This window comes from Geospiza fortis, unplaced genomic scaffold (assembly GCF_000277835.1).
Source record: "Geospiza fortis unplaced genomic scaffold, GeoFor_1.0 scaffold114, whole genome shotgun sequence".
NCBI classification, from domain to species: Eukaryota; Metazoa; Chordata; class Aves; order Passeriformes; family Thraupidae; genus Geospiza; species Geospiza fortis.
Window position 1 is genome coordinate 2,980,827 of NW_005054383.1, and position 17,331 is coordinate 2,998,157.

At 49.3% G+C, this 17,331-nt stretch overlaps 2 protein-coding genes across 4 annotated transcripts in view; one reads left to right on the top strand and one right to left on the bottom strand.

Moving 5' to 3' along the window:
* The window catches only part of NPRL3 (NPR3 like, GATOR1 complex subunit), a 41,250-nt gene extending 32,228 nt beyond the window's left edge, over nucleotides 1–9,022 (top strand). The window contains exons 10-12 of one of the 2 annotated variants that reach the window (XM_031060489.1): nucleotides 1,977–2,166; nucleotides 3,298–3,490; nucleotides 8,339–9,022. In XM_031060489.1, coding sequence (XP_030916349.1) covers nucleotides 1,977–2,166; nucleotides 3,298–3,490; nucleotides 8,339–8,504 — 549 coding nt within the window. In that variant the 3' untranslated portion in view covers nucleotides 8,505–9,022. The remainder of the gene's footprint in view (nucleotides 1–1,976; nucleotides 2,167–3,297; nucleotides 3,491–8,338) is intronic. The other variant, XM_014308755.2, reaches the window with a different exon arrangement.
* A 1,763-nt stretch (nucleotides 9,023–10,785) lies between these two features.
* Nucleotides 10,786–17,331, bottom strand: part of MPG (N-methylpurine DNA glycosylase) — a 13,330-nt gene continuing 6,784 nt past the window's right edge. For both annotated transcript variants that reach the window (XM_031060499.1, XM_005425221.2), the window contains exons 4-5: nucleotides 16,148–16,352; nucleotides 10,786–11,301 (exon numbers count right to left, since the gene is read on the bottom strand). In XM_031060499.1, coding sequence (XP_030916359.1) covers nucleotides 10,907–11,301; nucleotides 16,148–16,352 — 600 coding nt within the window. In that variant the 3' untranslated portion in view covers nucleotides 10,786–10,906. The remainder of the gene's footprint in view (nucleotides 11,302–16,147; nucleotides 16,353–17,331) is intronic.

Genomic DNA, 17,331 nt, shown 5'->3' on the forward strand with positions numbered 1-17,331 from the left:
CCTGCTGAAGTTTGGCTTGTACAGAAAAATGTCAGGGATCATCAGTCTCTGCTCCAGGGATGATTGCTCAAGTTTACTTCAGGATGGAAGAAGAGTTTCCTCTGGTTCTCAGGGTAGTCCCAGACCTCCAGCTCTCCCACCCAGAGATGGCACAAAGGTGTTTGCAGGGGTTGTTTACATAAGGTTGTGGCTGTAAAGCTGTAACACCTCTGCTGCCTGGCTTCTTGTTCCACTGGGCCATAGCTGCTGGCTTGGGGTGGCTTTCTAGGTATTTCCATGAGGGTGTGGAGGTGATGGTGCACGTGCAGGATTAGAGAGGGCTGGATGAGACTCTCTGTGCACATGGAGCTGCAACAAAAGAAATTGGCTGTTTTTGTAATTCATGGAACCACCAGAGTGCCCAGGGGAGGCTGGCTTGGGTCAGGCCCTACCCACTGCTCCTGTTGGTAGAGCCTGTCTTCCTGTCTCCTTGGATTTTTCCAGGCTTGTTTTGTGCTCTGAAACGTGCAGACCTTTTTCATTTGCTAATCAGACGTGCCAACAGGTTGGAAATTTAAGTAAAATAAATGAGCCATCTTTCCATCCAGGCCTGCATCTGGAAGGAAGGATTTCAGCAACATAATTGCTGGAGTTCTCTTCCAGGCTGGCTTCAGATGTTAGCAAAGCATTATGTCTTTGGTGTCTTTTGCCAACCTTCCTCTTCTGCAGATTTTCTGTTAAACATGTAAAATGAATTACGGCTTTTCCAAAAAATAGATGTTTGAAGGCGATCCCAGATAAAAAGTTTTAAGATTAAAATCCACTGAGCCCCCAGAAGTGGTAATCTCTGAAAAGACAGGGTGTGGGTCTGTCTGCAGAGAAGTTTCTTTTGTGATTTGATAGCAGAGGAGGAACTGAGAATTACCAGATATATGGAAAAAGGAAAATTATGTGGGCTGATGAACTTGGGTTTGGGGCTTTTACTCCGATTTGGCGGGTTACCCTGATGAGGTGAGCTTCCTTGTGAGCCTGAGCTCATGCTGCATGTGTTTGTCTCACCAAAACAGTGCTGGTTGCTATGAAATCCCCAAGCAGCCTTGTCAGTGATTGTGTTCTGAGCCCTTTGCTACGAGACTTGCCTGCAGTGATATGAAAAGGCTTTTTATGCAGAAATCAAGACACAATGATGCATTTTGAAGGCTCCTCCCAGATTTCTGAAAGCAGACCCTACAAACCCTTGCCCCTTGCTCTGCCTGTGGTGCAGGTCTCCAGCAGGTGTTGGGCAATGTTTAATGCATCTCATTGCTTTTGAGTCTCTGCCTGCCTGAAAGCCCAGGTGCCTTTATTAGCTTGGCCCTGCATAGCAGAGGGAGGTGAAATGAGGGATGTGACTCTGCATGGAGAGGGGACTCCTGGCAGCTCAGGCTGCTGTCCCCTGCCAGGGCTTGTGCTGCTGCTGCTGTTTCTGTATTGCCCAGCCCTGTCAGGCTCTGCTCTCCAGAGGCTCTCCCATGGCTAATCAGCAGTTTCCCACCTGACAGCAAAGGGCTCCTGGCCACATCCTCTGGTTGCTTCAGCTCTGCTCCATCACCCTGCCCTCTCTCTGGCTCTCTAGAGGAGCCTGCACTTCAATCTGACCATGTGGGATTAACCCTTTGGTGATTTATTTTAGTGGCCCTTGTGTAGAACCAGCAAAGTGGTCTGGAGCTGAGGCAGGGGCAGGGCAGGTTCCCTCAGGCTGTGCTGGTCAGTGCTGGATAAAGATGTGGATCATGAAAGGCTCCACTGCAGCCTCAGCAACCACAGAGGCTCTGGGTGTGAAGAAGTTTTGTGTCTGGTCACCTTTTTGTGACTGGAAAAGAGATAAAATAAACTCTTGTGTGGGGCTGGAAGCATTTTCCACGTGACTCCTTACTCACCAAGTGTACCCTCTGTGTGTTGCTTTCCTCCTGTATCTCATTTCCCAGATGTTTAACCCCTTGTTTGTCCCCCTGCAGACCCAGCTGATCCAGATGGTGATCTGGATGCTGCAGCACCGGCTGCTGATCCAGCTGCACACCTACGTGTGCCTGATGGTGCCCCCGAACGAGGAGGAGCTCCGAGGCCAGGACGAGGACGTGCCCTTCACTGCCAGGGTTGGGGGACGGAGTTTGAGCACCCCCAACGCTCTCAGCTTTGGCTCCCCAAGTATGAGCACACTTTTCTCTGCCTCTTCAGACTCCACCTCACTTGTAGAGCTTCCCTTAGTGCTGCCAAAGTCCATCAGGCCTTGGTAGTGAGAATCTCCTCTTGCTGCAGTACTTGCTAATTAGGTCCAGCCTTTCCTAAATTTAGAGCTGGGCACTGGTGAAAGTCCTAGGGGCTGTTGGGCTTATTTTTAGAAAGAAGCAATGCTTTGTAATTTGCCAAATTCTCATCTGGTCGTGTAAAAGATTTTTATGAGAGGTACTTCTTTGTTTTTAAAAGTAGCTTTGTCCTCCCTTGCTGCACTCAGAAGTATCCCCTGTGTTCCTTTGGCAGATTCTGGTTTTCAGGACAGAAAGAAAATGAGAGAATTTGTTCAAGCAGTATTGGTTTCTGTGGGCTGTAGAGCCATTAGAGCCACCTGAGGAGACACAGAGCTGGCTTTGTTCTCACACGATTGATTTCTGTTTGTATCCCCTGATTTCTTTAATCTCCCCAGTGCCATTCTTCAGGGTGATTCCAGGAAAGCATTCTTTCAAGAGGATGAGTCAGATATAATGCTGAAATCACCAAACTTTCCTGCTCGGGCTGTTCGGAGCAGCCTTCTCAGAACTGGGCTTGGATATGGGGAGAGATCCTCTTCACAACTTTGAGCTTTACAGGAGTCATGAATTAGGGCAGAAATCTTGGAAAGTGAGTCAGATGAGTCTGTGATCTGCTTTTTCTGGCTCCCTCACAAGAGGATATTGCTTCTTGGCCTCTCTGCCTGCTCCCACCTTCTGTGCTGTTAGGCTTTTCATGTTACCACTTCAGGGTATTCCAGCACAGCTGTCTGGGAATTCTCTTTTCAAATGTTTTTTATGGACTGTTTATGGTCTCCAGAAATACAGTTTTCCACACAAATGGATGACTCTGTTGAAACATTTGAATTTCCCATTGAGAAAATCGCTGTGTTGTCATATGACTAATTGCAGATTCATGGAGCACTTGGAGAGCCACTTTCTCTGCTCTCCAGAGAAGAGGCATTAGTTGGAAAGGCTGCACAGAAACAGCTTGAATTGATAAACTTTGCATCTTTATGCTGAGGAATACAAAAATTTCATGTGTATGTGTGTCTCTCTCTTGTCCTGATAGCCAGCAGTGATGACATGACTCTGACAAGCCCTAGCATGGATAACTCCAGTGCTGAGCTGATACCTGGTGGGGACTCACCCCTAAATAAGAGGATGACAGAGAATCTCCTGGCAAGCCTGTTGGAGCACGAGAGGGAAGCCATCCTGAATGTCCCAGCTGCCCAGAATCCAGAGGATCTCCGCATGTTTGCAAGGTGAGCAGGCCAGGATGCAACCATGGCTCCTTATCCTCCTGCTTGATGGAAGGATTGGTGTGGAGTCTGAGCAAATCCTGTTAGCCTGGGCATTTGGAGGAGAAATTCTTTTGGGTTTGCTCCTGTATTTCATCTGTAATACAAACTAATATTAGTGGCACAAGAACACTTGGTAACAAAGAGTCCTGGGTGTGTGAGGGAGCATCAGGGAGTAGGGGTGGACTTCACTGTCCTGCCAGTTTTCCTTGTCCACACATGGCAGACACAAAACTGCACAGCCTAGAAAACCCATCTAAGCAGGCAAGGCAGAGACCCAGGGATGCTGATGCTGCCATTTTGTGTCCATTGGTATTTCCAAGCCAGCTCTCCTTAATTTTATGGTTTGTAAACTCCATGGAAACATGAGACACAGAGCCAGCCTGAATACTTTTACAGTGTCCCAACGTGTGTTTAGCAGTGAGGAGAGCTCACTGCTTAGCTTAGCTAAGCTAAAGGCATTAGGATGTGTGATCAGTAGCACACATTTTGTTGTTACACATTTGCACTCAACAGAACCAGGCACTGTGTGGTTCTGCACGTGGTAAAAGCAGAATGACTTCCTAAGCAGCCATCTGGGAAGCAGGGAGGAGGGGAAATACTTTTTCTTCCAAAGGATTTCAAAACTCAGTGGCATCACTGGAATGCAACTTCCACTGATTTTCATACTTGTGGAGCAGAAAACCACCTGAGGCAAGGACTGCAGATGTTCCATATTTTAGATTCAGTTGGTGATACCCTGAAAACCTGGTTCTTGCCCTAGGATGGATACAGGGAGGTAGTCCAGGGAAATTGTAATAGCAGGAAGATGCTTTCCTTGTCTGTGGCAGAGTACAGCTGAGGGACTTAGAGCTCTCAAAACTTGTGGGTAGTTAATGCTTTCTGAATTATTTGTCTCCTTCTTCTTCTGCTACTCTTCAGAGAATATGCTCTGACTGGGAGGCAACATTGGCCTCTTGAGAACTCTGAAGTGTTTTTCTTACCAGCTAAGTCATTACAAAACTGAGGAAGAAAAGTAACAAAAAATCATATTTAACATCTTAAGACAGAATTTGTGGGGGACTCCTTGGACCAGTTCAGTGGTGATGCAGGTTCTTAGTTATCCTAGTGAGAGGAAAGGATGTGGTGATTGCTCCCCTCTCATACCCTCAGCTGGGTAAAAGAGTCATTTGGAAGCTTGGGAATTGCAGATGCAATTTTGCATCTGCAATTTCTTTGTGAAACCAGCTGAGTGGTGTTTGTTGTGCAGTTTGCTGCTGCCCCAGGTTCTTCTGCAGATCCCCAGGCCTTACCAGGTCAGAATTTCCAGTCTGCTACAGATTGAATTGACAAGTGCAGAGTGCTCTGAGGCAACAGTGAGGAACAACCAGATTAAACAATAAATAAACAATAAACAGATGGGTCCTGTGGGCAGATGCCGCAGTGCACATGTAGGAATGTTCATGCCAGACCCTCTTGGTTACTGCTGGTTTTATCCACCACAACTTGTAGGTGTATTTTCTCTGTTTTTGTGTCATAACCATCAGACATGAGTGAGTAAATCTGTTGCTCTCAATGAAAGAGAAAAAGCCATGGTGAGGCTGCCTGAAGGAGCTGATCTCCCTCATTACCCACATGCAGGTTCTGCTCCAGCCCTGCCCACAGCTCTGCTCTCACAGCTGCCTCCAGAGCAAAGTGCTGGAAATGCACAACTGGTGCCCCAAATATCCTGTGGTGTTTGCCCTTGCCAGGATGCTGTGTGTGCACACAGAGGGATGGGCTATTTCCAGCACAGCAATAAAGCTCAGCCTGGCACATTTTCCTGTGCTGGTGCCTCTGAGTGCCTGTCCCTTGTCACACAGACAGCCCAGAGTGCTGGTGCCTGTGCAGGGCTGTGCACAGCCTGTGTTTGAAGGCAGAAACCTCAAGGGGAAATAAGGAATTACTGAAGCTTGGCTCCAGCATTGGCTGCATTAACCCTCCTAACACTGAATGGGAATTTAAATCCAAGTTCTTTCCTAAGCTGCAGTTACAGGAGGGTTGGCATATCCATCCAGGAGGAAGCTTGAGAAGGAGACAAGTTCGTTTTGAGCTAGATCCTCAGTAATGTACACCAATCCTTCCTCACTGCACATTAAGCAGTGCTTTTGAAGCCTCAGGAAGCTGGAGGCTTCACTCATGGCTTCTCTCCCAAGCCATGGGTGTGGAGCTGCTTTCAGGGTTTATTTGTCTTGCTCTGAGACTGGGAGGTGAGATCCTTCCCTCCACTGAGGAATGCTCATGGGCAGCACTGAGCTCTGGACACTTCTGCTCTGGTTTCAAGCAGTGCTGTGGCAGGGACATCTCCTTGCCAGAAATAAGCTAATTCTATTTGAATTGCTAGTCTGAGAGAATTCTTTTCTTTTTAGTGTGTAGGAACACTCCAATGCTGTTACAGGGGCAGCTCTTGCAACTTGAGGAGGGGAAAACAGTGATGAGCAATGGAAAGCAATAATCTTCCATCACTGCATCTGGATGTGCACATCTGTCAGCAGACACAGCTGTGCAGCTTCAGGGGGACTCACACACAGTGCTAGTGCCCCAAGAAGTGCCATCTCATGCTGACTGTGTCCCATAAATGTTCCTTGCCCAAAAAGGCAAAGGCAGTGCCCACCTTCTCTGGAGCCCCAAGGACAGCCTTGTAGATTCTAGTTGGACTTTTGGGAAAATCTCCTCCCTGGGAGCGTGATGCAGCCCAGGACAGATTGCCCAAGCATCTGGAGGGATCTCCATCTTGGAAGGGTTTGAAAAAGCTCCACAGCATTAGCAATAGTCCTCCTGGAGCAGGATGCTGGGCTAGACTTTGGGGGTGTCTTCCAGCTGGCATTTTTGTGATATTCTTTAATATCCTCTCTAGCTTTTATTGGAGTGGAAAGTATTTAGTCTTGACCAGTTACAAATCCAGACTCTTTCTGAATATAAGATGGATTTATTTATTGGCAAACTCTTCAGTCTGTGCTGCTGTGGAAAGTCAGGTCCTACCATTTGTATGGGAGAGAGCTGAGCCCCAGGGTATGAGCACATGGGCACAAGAGCCTGGCATAGGGGATCCCCAAAATCACTTTGAGAACTGTGAGATGAGCTGTAAAATACCAATGTTTCTGCTCACACCTGTGGGAACAGTCTGGCTTTGACACACTCAGAACTGACACTGTCCCTGTGAGGGAGCACTTCTCAGTGCACAGTTGCCACTGGCCCAGGGGGGTGACCAGTGAGCCTTGTGTCAGTACCCAGTGGGAGACAGTGCAAAAGGCAGAGGCACAGCCCAGACACAGCAAAGACTGGAGCTTGTCTCTGCTTGTGCTGCAGGTACAGAGATGCTCCATACTGGTGCCAGCTTGAGAGCTGGCAGAGGAACAGCAGGAGAAGCTGGCAGGGAGCTGGGGCTGCCCAGCCTCAGGCTGCCAGTGGGGATCCTGCTCTGAGCCCACAGACAGCTCGTGGGGGAGAGGAGGGATGTGGCAAGCTGGGAAGTAGAGAAACACACGTGGCACTGGGCTAGAGGTGAAAACTCTGCAGTGGGACATGTGATGGAGGGACACTTGTTGCACAGTGCCTCCTTTGCAGTCACCTGTGAGAGTGGTGGGTGACAGGAGTGCCCAGCCTCCTGGGCAGTGGGAGGAGCCAGGCAGGTGTTGGTCCTGCAGGGAAAGCAGGAGCTTTTCTCCATCCTCCAACACAGGCTGGAGTGCTCCAGTGGATAGTGGGTATATTTTGAGGGCTGTTCCTGCAGACGGGCTGTATGAATGGATTGGAAAACAGATCATGTCATCTCCACTCATTTTACAGTCAGTTGGCATGAAGCTGCAGATGGGTAATGGAACATGAGCAAAGGCTGCTGGAGCACAGAGTGATGTGGAACACACGTGCAGGCACAGCTGGCTGTGGAGCTGGGAAGGGACTCTGGCCTTTGGGCCCTCACAGAGTGGGGAGTATTTGAGTCACAGCACGGCTGTGACACTTGGGAGGGTGTTGAGACAAGAGGCTGAGCAGCAAACTCAGGCTTCATGTGGGGCTGCCTCGGTGTTATGGCTCAGAGGGCACTCTGGGGAGGGGCCCTCAGCCACTGGGGAGTTCTGCTGCTTGTCGTGGACCTGTGACTGACTGTGCAGGGCCATGGTTTTCTGTTGGCTGTAGCAAAGGGGTATCTCTGCTGTCTTTGTTTAAAGAGAACAGGGAACTTAAGAAGCCAGCATGATTTGAGCTTGGGCCTCAGGGGGTTTGTAACTCCCACAGCTTCTCTGTGGTGCCTAGCACCAAAATTTCCATCTCCCTGTTTTGACTGCTCCACCCAACCCAAGCTGCCCAAGCCCCAAGTGCAGGACCTGTAGTTACAAAGCCCCTTGGGCTGCTGTGAGGGAAAATAGCTCTTCATTCTAAAAGGCAGTGCAGGTACCCAGGTCCCTGATGCTGTGACAAAGGGCAGTTGTAGGCTTAGCTAAGAGAGTACAGAATAAATCTGCCATGTCCTGACTTCTCAAGGCTTGCTGGCACTTGTGTTTGTTCACTTTCTGGAATTATAACTAAGTTGAAAATTGACAGTCTTGGGAAATGCCCCAGACTGGGAAACCTCTTGATCCAAGGAGGACCTTGGCAAAGCCCCACAGTGGGCGAGTCCCATCCTTTTCCAGGGGATTTCTGTGCTAGGCATGATTTAATTCCCTTTTCATGCAAATGAGGGACATAACCCAAACAACCTTGTGATTTGCATGCCATGGGAGAGGAGCCCTTGGGGGTGCAGTATGAGTTTGAGCTGCATTTGGCCCACGTGCTCCCTTGCTCTGCTCCCTGCAGGCTGCTGCACTACTTCCGAGGGCGGCACCACTTGGAGGAGATCATGTACAACGAGAACATGCGGCGCTCGCAGCTGCTGATGCTGTTCGACAAGTTCCGCAGCGTGCTGGTGGTCACCAGCCACGAGGACCCCGTCATCTCCGTCTTCCAGTCGCTCCTCAAGTGACTCTGCTGGCACAGAGGAGGGAGGAACCTGCCATGCTCTCCATGCTGAGAGTCTAAAGGAAGCCTAAAGTCTGCAGGAGGTGGTTTCAGTTCTGTCTAGCCATGTGACACACAGCAGGTTGTCCCCGTTGGTGCCTGATTGTCCCAGCAGCTCCCCGAGGCTCTGGGGATGCTGCAGGACAGCACGTGCTTGCTCAGCCTGGATCCCTGCCCTGCCACACTCACAGCCCTTCCCTGGGATCCTCGGAGTGGGACAAGAGGGTTCTGCTGTGGTGCTGCTGGCAGAACTTTGGGGGGACACTGAGAGTGCTTCCTGTGCCCTCCAGCATGGGACACACAGCCATGAGAGCCTGTCCCCAAGGCACAGCATGCATGGCCTTGCTCCAGGGCACAGGGGAGCTGGCCTGGCTCCCAAAGAATGACCCTGGGCACCCAGGAATTGTTTGATCTCACAGCAGCGAGGACAGGGGGGAAGGCAAAGTATCACAAGTAAACATGAAATCATGAATGAATGACTCAGTCACCGTGTCATAGCTCATTCTTTCCTCGCCCCAATATCCTTTTTCCTCGCCCCAATATCCTTATTCCCAAGTGTCTGTTGGAGCAGGGCTGTCACCAATATCACCCTTATTCCCAAGTGTCTGTTGGAGCAGGGCTGTCACCAATATCACCCTTATTCCCAAGTGTCTGTTGGAGCAGGGCTGTCACCAAGCAGCCTTTGTTCTGGGTTTCCATGTTTCCCAGTTTGTGCCTGGGGGTGGGAGCTTGGTTGTTGAGCAGGACTGAAAGTTGCTGGCCAAGCTGACAGTTCAGGGACCTGTTCCACCCAGAGGCTGGTGCTGAAGGCACTCAGGCCCATCCCTCAGGGCTTGTTTTGTCCCTCCAGTCCCTCTCCCACAAGCATGGCTGGGGCTGCAGGGAACCAGACAGGGATCCTGGCCTGGGTTAAAGCTATCCAGCAGGAAAGTGAGACACAGGGCTGCATTTCCTGCTCTGGTTTGGGACTGATCCTCCAGCCATGCCAGAGCCAGAACAAGAGGCAAGAGCCCTGGCTCATGCCAGGGCCTGGGGACAGCAGGAGCTTCAGCCAGCTCACCCCTGCCTGTGTGAGGCTGGAGCTTTTCCCAGAGCTGCAGGGTCTCAGGAGCAGCTTCACCTGCCCACACCAACTGGGTGAAACTGGGAGCTTTAGCTGACTTACCTTCCAGCAGCCACTGGGGGAGCTTCTTCAGGGTCCCTTCAGCGAGTCTGGCCCTGCAGCTGCAACAGGGATGGTAGGGAAGAGCAAAAAACCGTATCTGACCTAAAACTCAGATCAACACCACTGCAGGCCCTGTCCAAACCAGCCCGAGCACCCGAGCATCAAGGTGAGCTACTGCAATCAGAGAAAAGGCTGCCCAGGAGGGGCTACACCCAATTCTTTCATGGGATGGGGACAAGAGTATTTAAAAATAAACTTGAGCTTTTTTATTGCATGTGAACCTTAAGGTGGGGGTGGAGGTGGGGGGTGTCCCCCTGTCACCCACCCAGTGTGGCTGCAGTCCTGCAGGTTGTGCCCTGAATCCTGGGGGTTCTTCCTCTCTGTGCCTCAAGCCAGGCTGCTGAAGCAGTGCTTTCCCTGTGTGGGGGTTCACACAGTGCTAAGTTCTGAACTGGTTTCAAAAGCAGCTGGGAAAATGAACAAAACCCCATTCTTGTTCTCCAAGCTGGGCATTAGAGATAGGTAGAGGTTGGAAGGGGTCTCTGCTCAGAGGAAAGGTGTTAGCTCAGGTCACTCAGGACCCTGTCTGGGGAGGTGTGAATGGCCCACAGCTTCTCTGGGCCCCTGTTCCAGCATCTGACCACCCTCATGGGGAAAATTTTTTCCATAGAGCTAATGAGAACTTCCTGTTTTCCAGCTGGTGGCCTGTTACCTCTCATCCTGTCTGAGAGCAGCCTGGCTGTCTTCTCTATGCCCTCCCCTGAGGTAGCTGCAGACAACAGTAAGATCCTTCCTTTACATCCTTCTCTCCCAGCTCCCATCCTTTCAGTCTGCTCTGATGCCACCCAATTTTTAAACTATTTCCCTGCAGCAGCCAAGCACTGGCCTCTGCTGAGGGCTGAAGTGATGGGAGCAGCCCAGAGCTGTGACCCTTCTCCTCTCACCCACCTTAATTAAGCCTGGATCTGTTGGCAAGGGAGAAAGTGGCCTTCAGTGTCCAAAGTGTCCAAAACCAGCCTCAGTTCTGGCTGGGAGGCCCATGCCAGTCTCCTGTAAATAAAGCTCCACCTTGCCCCATTCATTGTGACAAAATACATTTATTGTTAAAAACCCCCCAGAACCCTCTATCTGCCATGATGCAGCCTGAAGCCATTGTACAGAGCACAGCTCAAGTCCTGGTCCCTGGTCACTTGCAAGACTTGTCAGCTGCCAGGGGAGTGTCCCTTTGCTGCCATCTCTCTCTCTACTTTCTTGTCTACAACACTCACAAATCTGTTTCCTCGTAAATAAAACCTGAGTGGTTTCTGTGCCCACTCTCCCCTGTTGCCAATGCCAATCCTGGTGGTGGCCACCACGTCCTGCTCCCCCGGTGGGTCCTGTCCTGGCACCATCCAGATGGCATCATCCTGAGTCAGGTCCCTTTGGTCAAAAGCCTTGTCGATGCCAAAGGCCTGGCAGAGCTTGGAGGGCCCATTGCAGAGCTGCCAGTTCTTGAGCAGCCTGCTGGGTGCTTTCCTGGACGCCCTGCGCAGCTCCCTCATGGCATCCAGGCCCTGCAGAGGCTCCAAGGAACGCAGCAGCACTGCAGCCCCTTCTCCTGTGCACAACAAGAGTTGGTGTTAGTATGGGGCTGGTTTTTGGGAATGTCACACCTTTCAGCCCCCTGCCAGCAGCACTTCAGCTCTGAGCCTGTGGCTCAGGCTGATGGAAGAGGGAATCACCTGGTGCACCCAACCATGGGCCTGTCCTTTGCTCCAAGGGCACTCCCTTCCTACCCCAAATCTCCAGTGTCCTGTAGCTCTGTGTCCTTCACTCTGCAGTGCTGACTTGCTCTTCCCAGCTCCACCTGATGTTGCTAAGTCTGGCTGCTGCTCCAAGGCTTGCCAGAGGGCAAGAGCTTTTTCTTATGTCAGCACAATGTTCAGGAATAAATACACATCTGGTTCGGTTTTGGCAGAGGTATCTGAAGCTCTGCTCCCAAACCCAGTGGATTTCTAATAAATTCTGATTACAAGAACTCCAGCTAACAAAGGCAAGGAGGAATGAGTGTGGATGCTGCCAGAGAAAGAGGCAGCTTGAAGAGAAACCTGGGAAGGAGCTGCAGGCACTGGGAGCAGTCACTGCTGAGGGAGCCAGGGCTGGTACCAATCCAAAGTCCCTCTGGGGGTGTAAGAGCTGGGATGAGCACGGCCTTGGGTCACTGCACAGCTCCAGCAGAGTGTGATCTGGACACACGTGCCAGAGAAGCTCTCCCAGGGCAGGGACCTGGGGCAGGACTGGGCTGTGGGATGCACAGCCCTGGGAGCAGCACTTAGCAGAGGAGAACTTTCTATGACAAAAACTGAACAAAACAGACAAATTCTTTTCTCAAATGTGATTTGCTACCTTGTCAGAAGCCTTGGGTCCCCTGCCCTCCCAGCTGTTGCAGCCAGGTGACAGCAAAGCAAAGATGCAGCTCTGAGCAGACATTCCCTGACAGAAAGGATCTCCAGCCTAAGTGGTACAGAAACGTTTCCCTGGTGTTTTCCAGTGGCCAGGAGGGGCCCAGGTCTCCTCCTGCCCCTGAGTGGGTGAGGAGAGCACTGGCACAGGGCCTGTGTGCAGCCCTGCACAGCTCCCCCTGTGCTGGCCACCCACAGCTTTCCTCCCACCAGCATCTGCAGAGTGCTGCTCCCCAGAGTCCCCTCTCCCTCTCCAGCCTCAAACATCTGGAGCCATGCTCATGCCTGGCAAAGGCTTTTTGTGTAGGCACTGGCAGATCCCTAAGGAACTGCGATTTCCCAAAATAGAATCCCTCTCAGTTTTTGTACAAATCCCACACTACATTACCCCTCTGGGCTCCCAGTGAGGTCCTGGTTCCTGGCTCTCTGAGGTGTGCCTGCTGCCCTGAACCATCTCAGAACCCCTGCTGCCCTGACTACAGCTCAGTGAGGTCAACAGCCTGGATTCCAACAGCTGTCAGCAATCTGTTCCCAGGCACTCCCTTCTCCAAGGAGGGGGATTGATGCTAATCTGGCAGCCAAAAGCTGCTTCCCTGGCCTAACAGTGATTTAGAGCTCAAAGGTCATTTCAGATTTTTAAGAACATGTTCCATGTCCTAATTCTGCTTTTTATCAATGCACAAAGAAACATCCTTCCCATCATGTTGCTGCCTCCCTTGCCAGGAACAACTTGCAGGATTCTAAGCAATCTCTCATTACATTGCTTGCTTTCACTCATCTCAACTGCAAGTGGAAACTGTGGTCATACTTGAATTGAACAGAGTCCTTGGGAGTTCATGTGAAGAGAGATGAGCATGTGGAAATCTGCAGGTGCTCCCAGAGCAGCACAGCCCAGCCAGGGGGTATTGGCAATTTCTGTCTCTGGCTGCTCTTTCTGCATTTCCAGCTGGAAGTTCCCAGGTTCTTTCTAGCTGTGTGTAACACACACCCCACTCTGCTCAGAGAACAGCCTTGGGAAGAGGTGGAGACAGCAGGTGGGACACAAGTGCAGGGATACCATGATGAGCTACTGCCTTCTTCCCCTCACGCCTCTGGTTCCTCCTGAGCTGACCTCCACATTAGAAATTTAATTTCAATTCCCAAGAAGTGGCTGAGTCAACTCCAGAGTGCTTCAGCCTGGCTTCTTCCCCTTCCCAGCCTGCAGCAGTTCACTCTCAAGGGTCACCTGAGTTCAGCATCTGCCCAATGTGCACACACCAGCAGCACCAGGGCCAGCTGGGGATGCTGAGTATTTATCTCTCCTGCTAAGAGTCACTCCATATAATGAGCAGCACTCAGGGCTAAAAGCTGGGATCTAACAACACTGCAGAGGCCAATTCTCTCCCTGAGCAGCAGAATTCATAACATGACAGTGGAGTCCCACACCCCCACAGCTTCCTGCTCCTTCCCCGAAACAGCTCCAGCTCCCAGGCTTGGAAACAGCTCTTGGCCACTGGAGAGAAGTTTCTCCTCCATTCACCCACCTGACTTAGTGCTCCCCAATACTTCCTCCAAAATCCTAGTCTAGGAGCTCAAAGTTAGGGAGAAGTCCCTGCAGTGTGACCCTGGGCTGAGCATCAGCAGGCTCTTGATTTTACAAGCTATTCTTTCAGATCTGGCAGCAAAATACAGACCTTGGCAAATTCCAGAGAAACAGATCACAGCTAAGTCAGAGAGGCATGACTGGCATTTATCCTCTTCCTGAGGCAAGGGAAGCCCCACATCTCTCTTGACTCTAGGGAAAGCTCTTAGCACTGAGATTATTGTGCTGCTCAGGATATACTGTAGGATTCATGCACAGTAAAAGACTTTGGCTATATGTTTTCTATAAGCTCTTCTCCTCTACCACCCATGATTTCTCCAAATGTAGTGATGCCTGCTGTGGCTTCAGGCAGTTGCAGTATTTCACTCAGGGATGGGAGGACCTCTCACAGTAAAATTCCCCATGATGAAGCTTTATCTCAGTGTTGTGCATGAAGATTTCCCCTTCCTCACTGACAAAGAATACTGGATCCCCCCCATCTCATTATGGTTTTATGAACACAGGGCTGTGGGTTACACACTCTTCCCATCCCTGAATGATACTGGAGCCTGAACCTCAGTGTAAACCAATAAAGAAGGTTTATTCCACCTGGAGTCAGAGGCTGTGAGATTGTGTATCAAAACAAGTGATCCCTAAAGATCCCTAAAGAGTCAGAGCTCCACTGCTTCAGAGGATACACTTGTCTCTTGGAGCTGTTTGTCTTCAGAGTGTGCTAGGAAGAAGGACCAAGCTATGCCACAAGAGATGTTTTTGGGTTTTTTTTGCCAGGGTTTCTTTGTCTTTTTTCAAAGCCAGAGTCAAAAGAAAGTTTTGAAAATCCAATATCCAGAGAATGAAATGCTTTTGCCCTCTACCCAGGTGCCATGGTGAAGATGACTCCATCAATCCCTCCCTAAGACTAAACCACAGCACCATAAACAACTGGAGAAAAACATCTCGGGTGTGATTCCCCCCCACATTCTCTCTTTCAACACTTCTGCACGTGGGCAAATACTCAAAAGGGGCAGCTCCAGTTTGTGTAGCTGCCATCAGTGGTGCACAATGTGCACAGCCATGGCACTGACTGCAGGGCTCTGACAAAGCTGGCAGTGACAGCTCTGCCTGGTGTCACTCCTGTGGGACAGCATGATGGGGAGGGAGTTTGTAACAAAAAATGCAACGAATTCCATCACCACAGGGAGCCCTTTAACTGCTTTGCTACAAAACTAAAAACAGGTATATAAGGAAAATTTTCCTGAAGTGTAAGATTTCAAAGAAATCTTTCTAGAATTCAAAGGCTAAACATTTTTTAATAAAAAGTATTATTCTTAATATTTTAATCACCAATAATCCCATCCTGACAAATGAACCATGTGCTTTCACAATCTGAACAGATGTGGCAGAGCCAATGTAATGAAGTTCACATGTGTTCATCCACCAGACTCAGACCCTCAGTTGCAAAGTCAGGCTCTTCCCCCACACATTAATGTGGCACTATTTTTCTGCTTGGCCTGAGCATTCATGGTCACAGTTACATTTGCTCTCCACTTAGGAATACACAAGCTTTTTAACCTTAAGCATCAAAATAGTGAAAAAGAAAGTAAATTGGGTTTGAGATTTTTCCTAACAGAGTGAGAAGTTACCTTGGAAACACTTGTTGCCATTTCAAGGTGTCTAATTAAACAGGAGATTCATTGCGAGGCAAAAGCTGTCTTTCTTACAATACAGGAAAAAAAAAGAAAGTTTTCAGTAATGCTTCTTAAGAGTCTTGAAATGTGAAAGACAGTTTCAGTAAATTACAGAGTAATTTAATTAGAGTTTGATTATTTTTTCTTGAGAATAATAAAAGAAGTTTGAAGATTCTGTAACAGTCTGGGTATTTTGATTTGGGTGGGTTTTTTTGGCTTTTAGATACAGCTAGACAGCTAAAATGCTCCCACTGACTCCTTGCTTAAGCTTAGGACATCTCAGACTTTTTGTTTTCCCCAACACTTCATTCAGCCTCTGAAGATAAAGGCAGGAGACAGAGGAGTTTCATGCCATGGCAACAGACACCGAGATTTAGGCTGTCATTAATGACTCTGAATTTTTCTCTACATCACCACTTTTTGAGGAACAAGGTTCACTGAATCATATGACCGAGGCAGCAGCCCAGGTCATCGAAACTGAAAGCTCCAGCCTATCCAGATTCTCCCTCATTTCTCAATCTCTGTGTGCCTGAACAGCTCCCACAGCTCCCATCTGGGACAAATGGGGCAGATGGAGATGGGTCCTGCCTGCTGTGCTGCCTGTCCACAGTGGCAAAGCCCAGGTCCCAGGGGAGGATGGTGACAGCAAATCAGAGAGCCCCCAGAGAGCTCACAAGTGACTTGCAGCACCACTGTAGCGTGAAATGTCAGCCCCATGCTGCTGGCATTCCATCTCTTTCAGCCTCAGCTTACCTTGGCTGGAAACATTCATGCAGAAATAAATCCCATAGATCTGGTACACGTACAGAGTTCCTGGTTTCATGAACATTGCTGCGTTCCGTTGTGTTTGCTTCCCACCTTTTGAGTGGGAAGCTTCATCTTCCCCACCCAGATAAGCTTCTGTTTCAACAATCCTGCCCCAGAGCTCTCTGCCATCAGGAAGTTTGCGAACTAAAATCTGAAAGAGAGGTCAGAGTGCATCAGTTACCAGCCCTCAGTACAAAATAACCACAGCAAGAGCTGTGGAAACAGAGAAGTTGGAAAGAAAGGATCTGATGGTACTAAATCCTCTCCAGTGAGCAGTCTATAAGCTAATACCAACTTTTTCAGCTTTCAGAGCCCAGTACAAGGAATTCCCATCTGTCCCTCACCCCACAAAATGCCTGGAGTGTCTAGATGAGGCAGTATCAAACAGAACCAGTTTATGATCCTACATATACTAAAGCCCACAGAGGTGCTTTTGTGGTTATTTTCTGTATTCTCCACTCCAATCCATCAGGTTTAAGACAAAAATCACTGCTGATATCAACCTTGAAGCATCATGACTGTATAATCCTTAGATCAGAAGAAATATGACAGTGGCACAATTAAACAACTGCTATGATTAGACAGTTTCCCTCCCTAGAGATGTTTCAAACAAGTCCCAGTCCCAAATCACAGAGATAATCAGCTCTAGAGAGGGCATCAATGCTATTTCAGTATTTTCTGCACCACAGAGAAGGGCAGTGCAGGAGAGATGGGAATTGGCTTCAGGCAGACAACAACAGATCTTTGTTATTACAGTGTGTCCTTGCTGCTGGTACCTCCTTAAATAAAACAAAGCAGATGCAGGGGAAACAAAACATGACAGTCAAAAGATTCTCTTTAAAAATAAAACAACCACTAAACTTTGTACAAAGGAATTTGTGGTTTGACCTGATTTCTAAACTTTGTGCTTTGCTTAACGTGTATGAAATACTGCATCACAGTCTCGTTTGGGCACAGCAATCAGTTTAATTATAACACTTTAATTATGCAGCTGTTCAAAAATGACCTTCAGAAAACAAAGCTTAATTCCTAACAGATGTTTGTGCTGGATTGCTAATGCAGATATTGATCTGATCCATAATGGATGCTCCAGGAATTGGTTTCCAAAGCTGCAGTGCCAGTATACCACA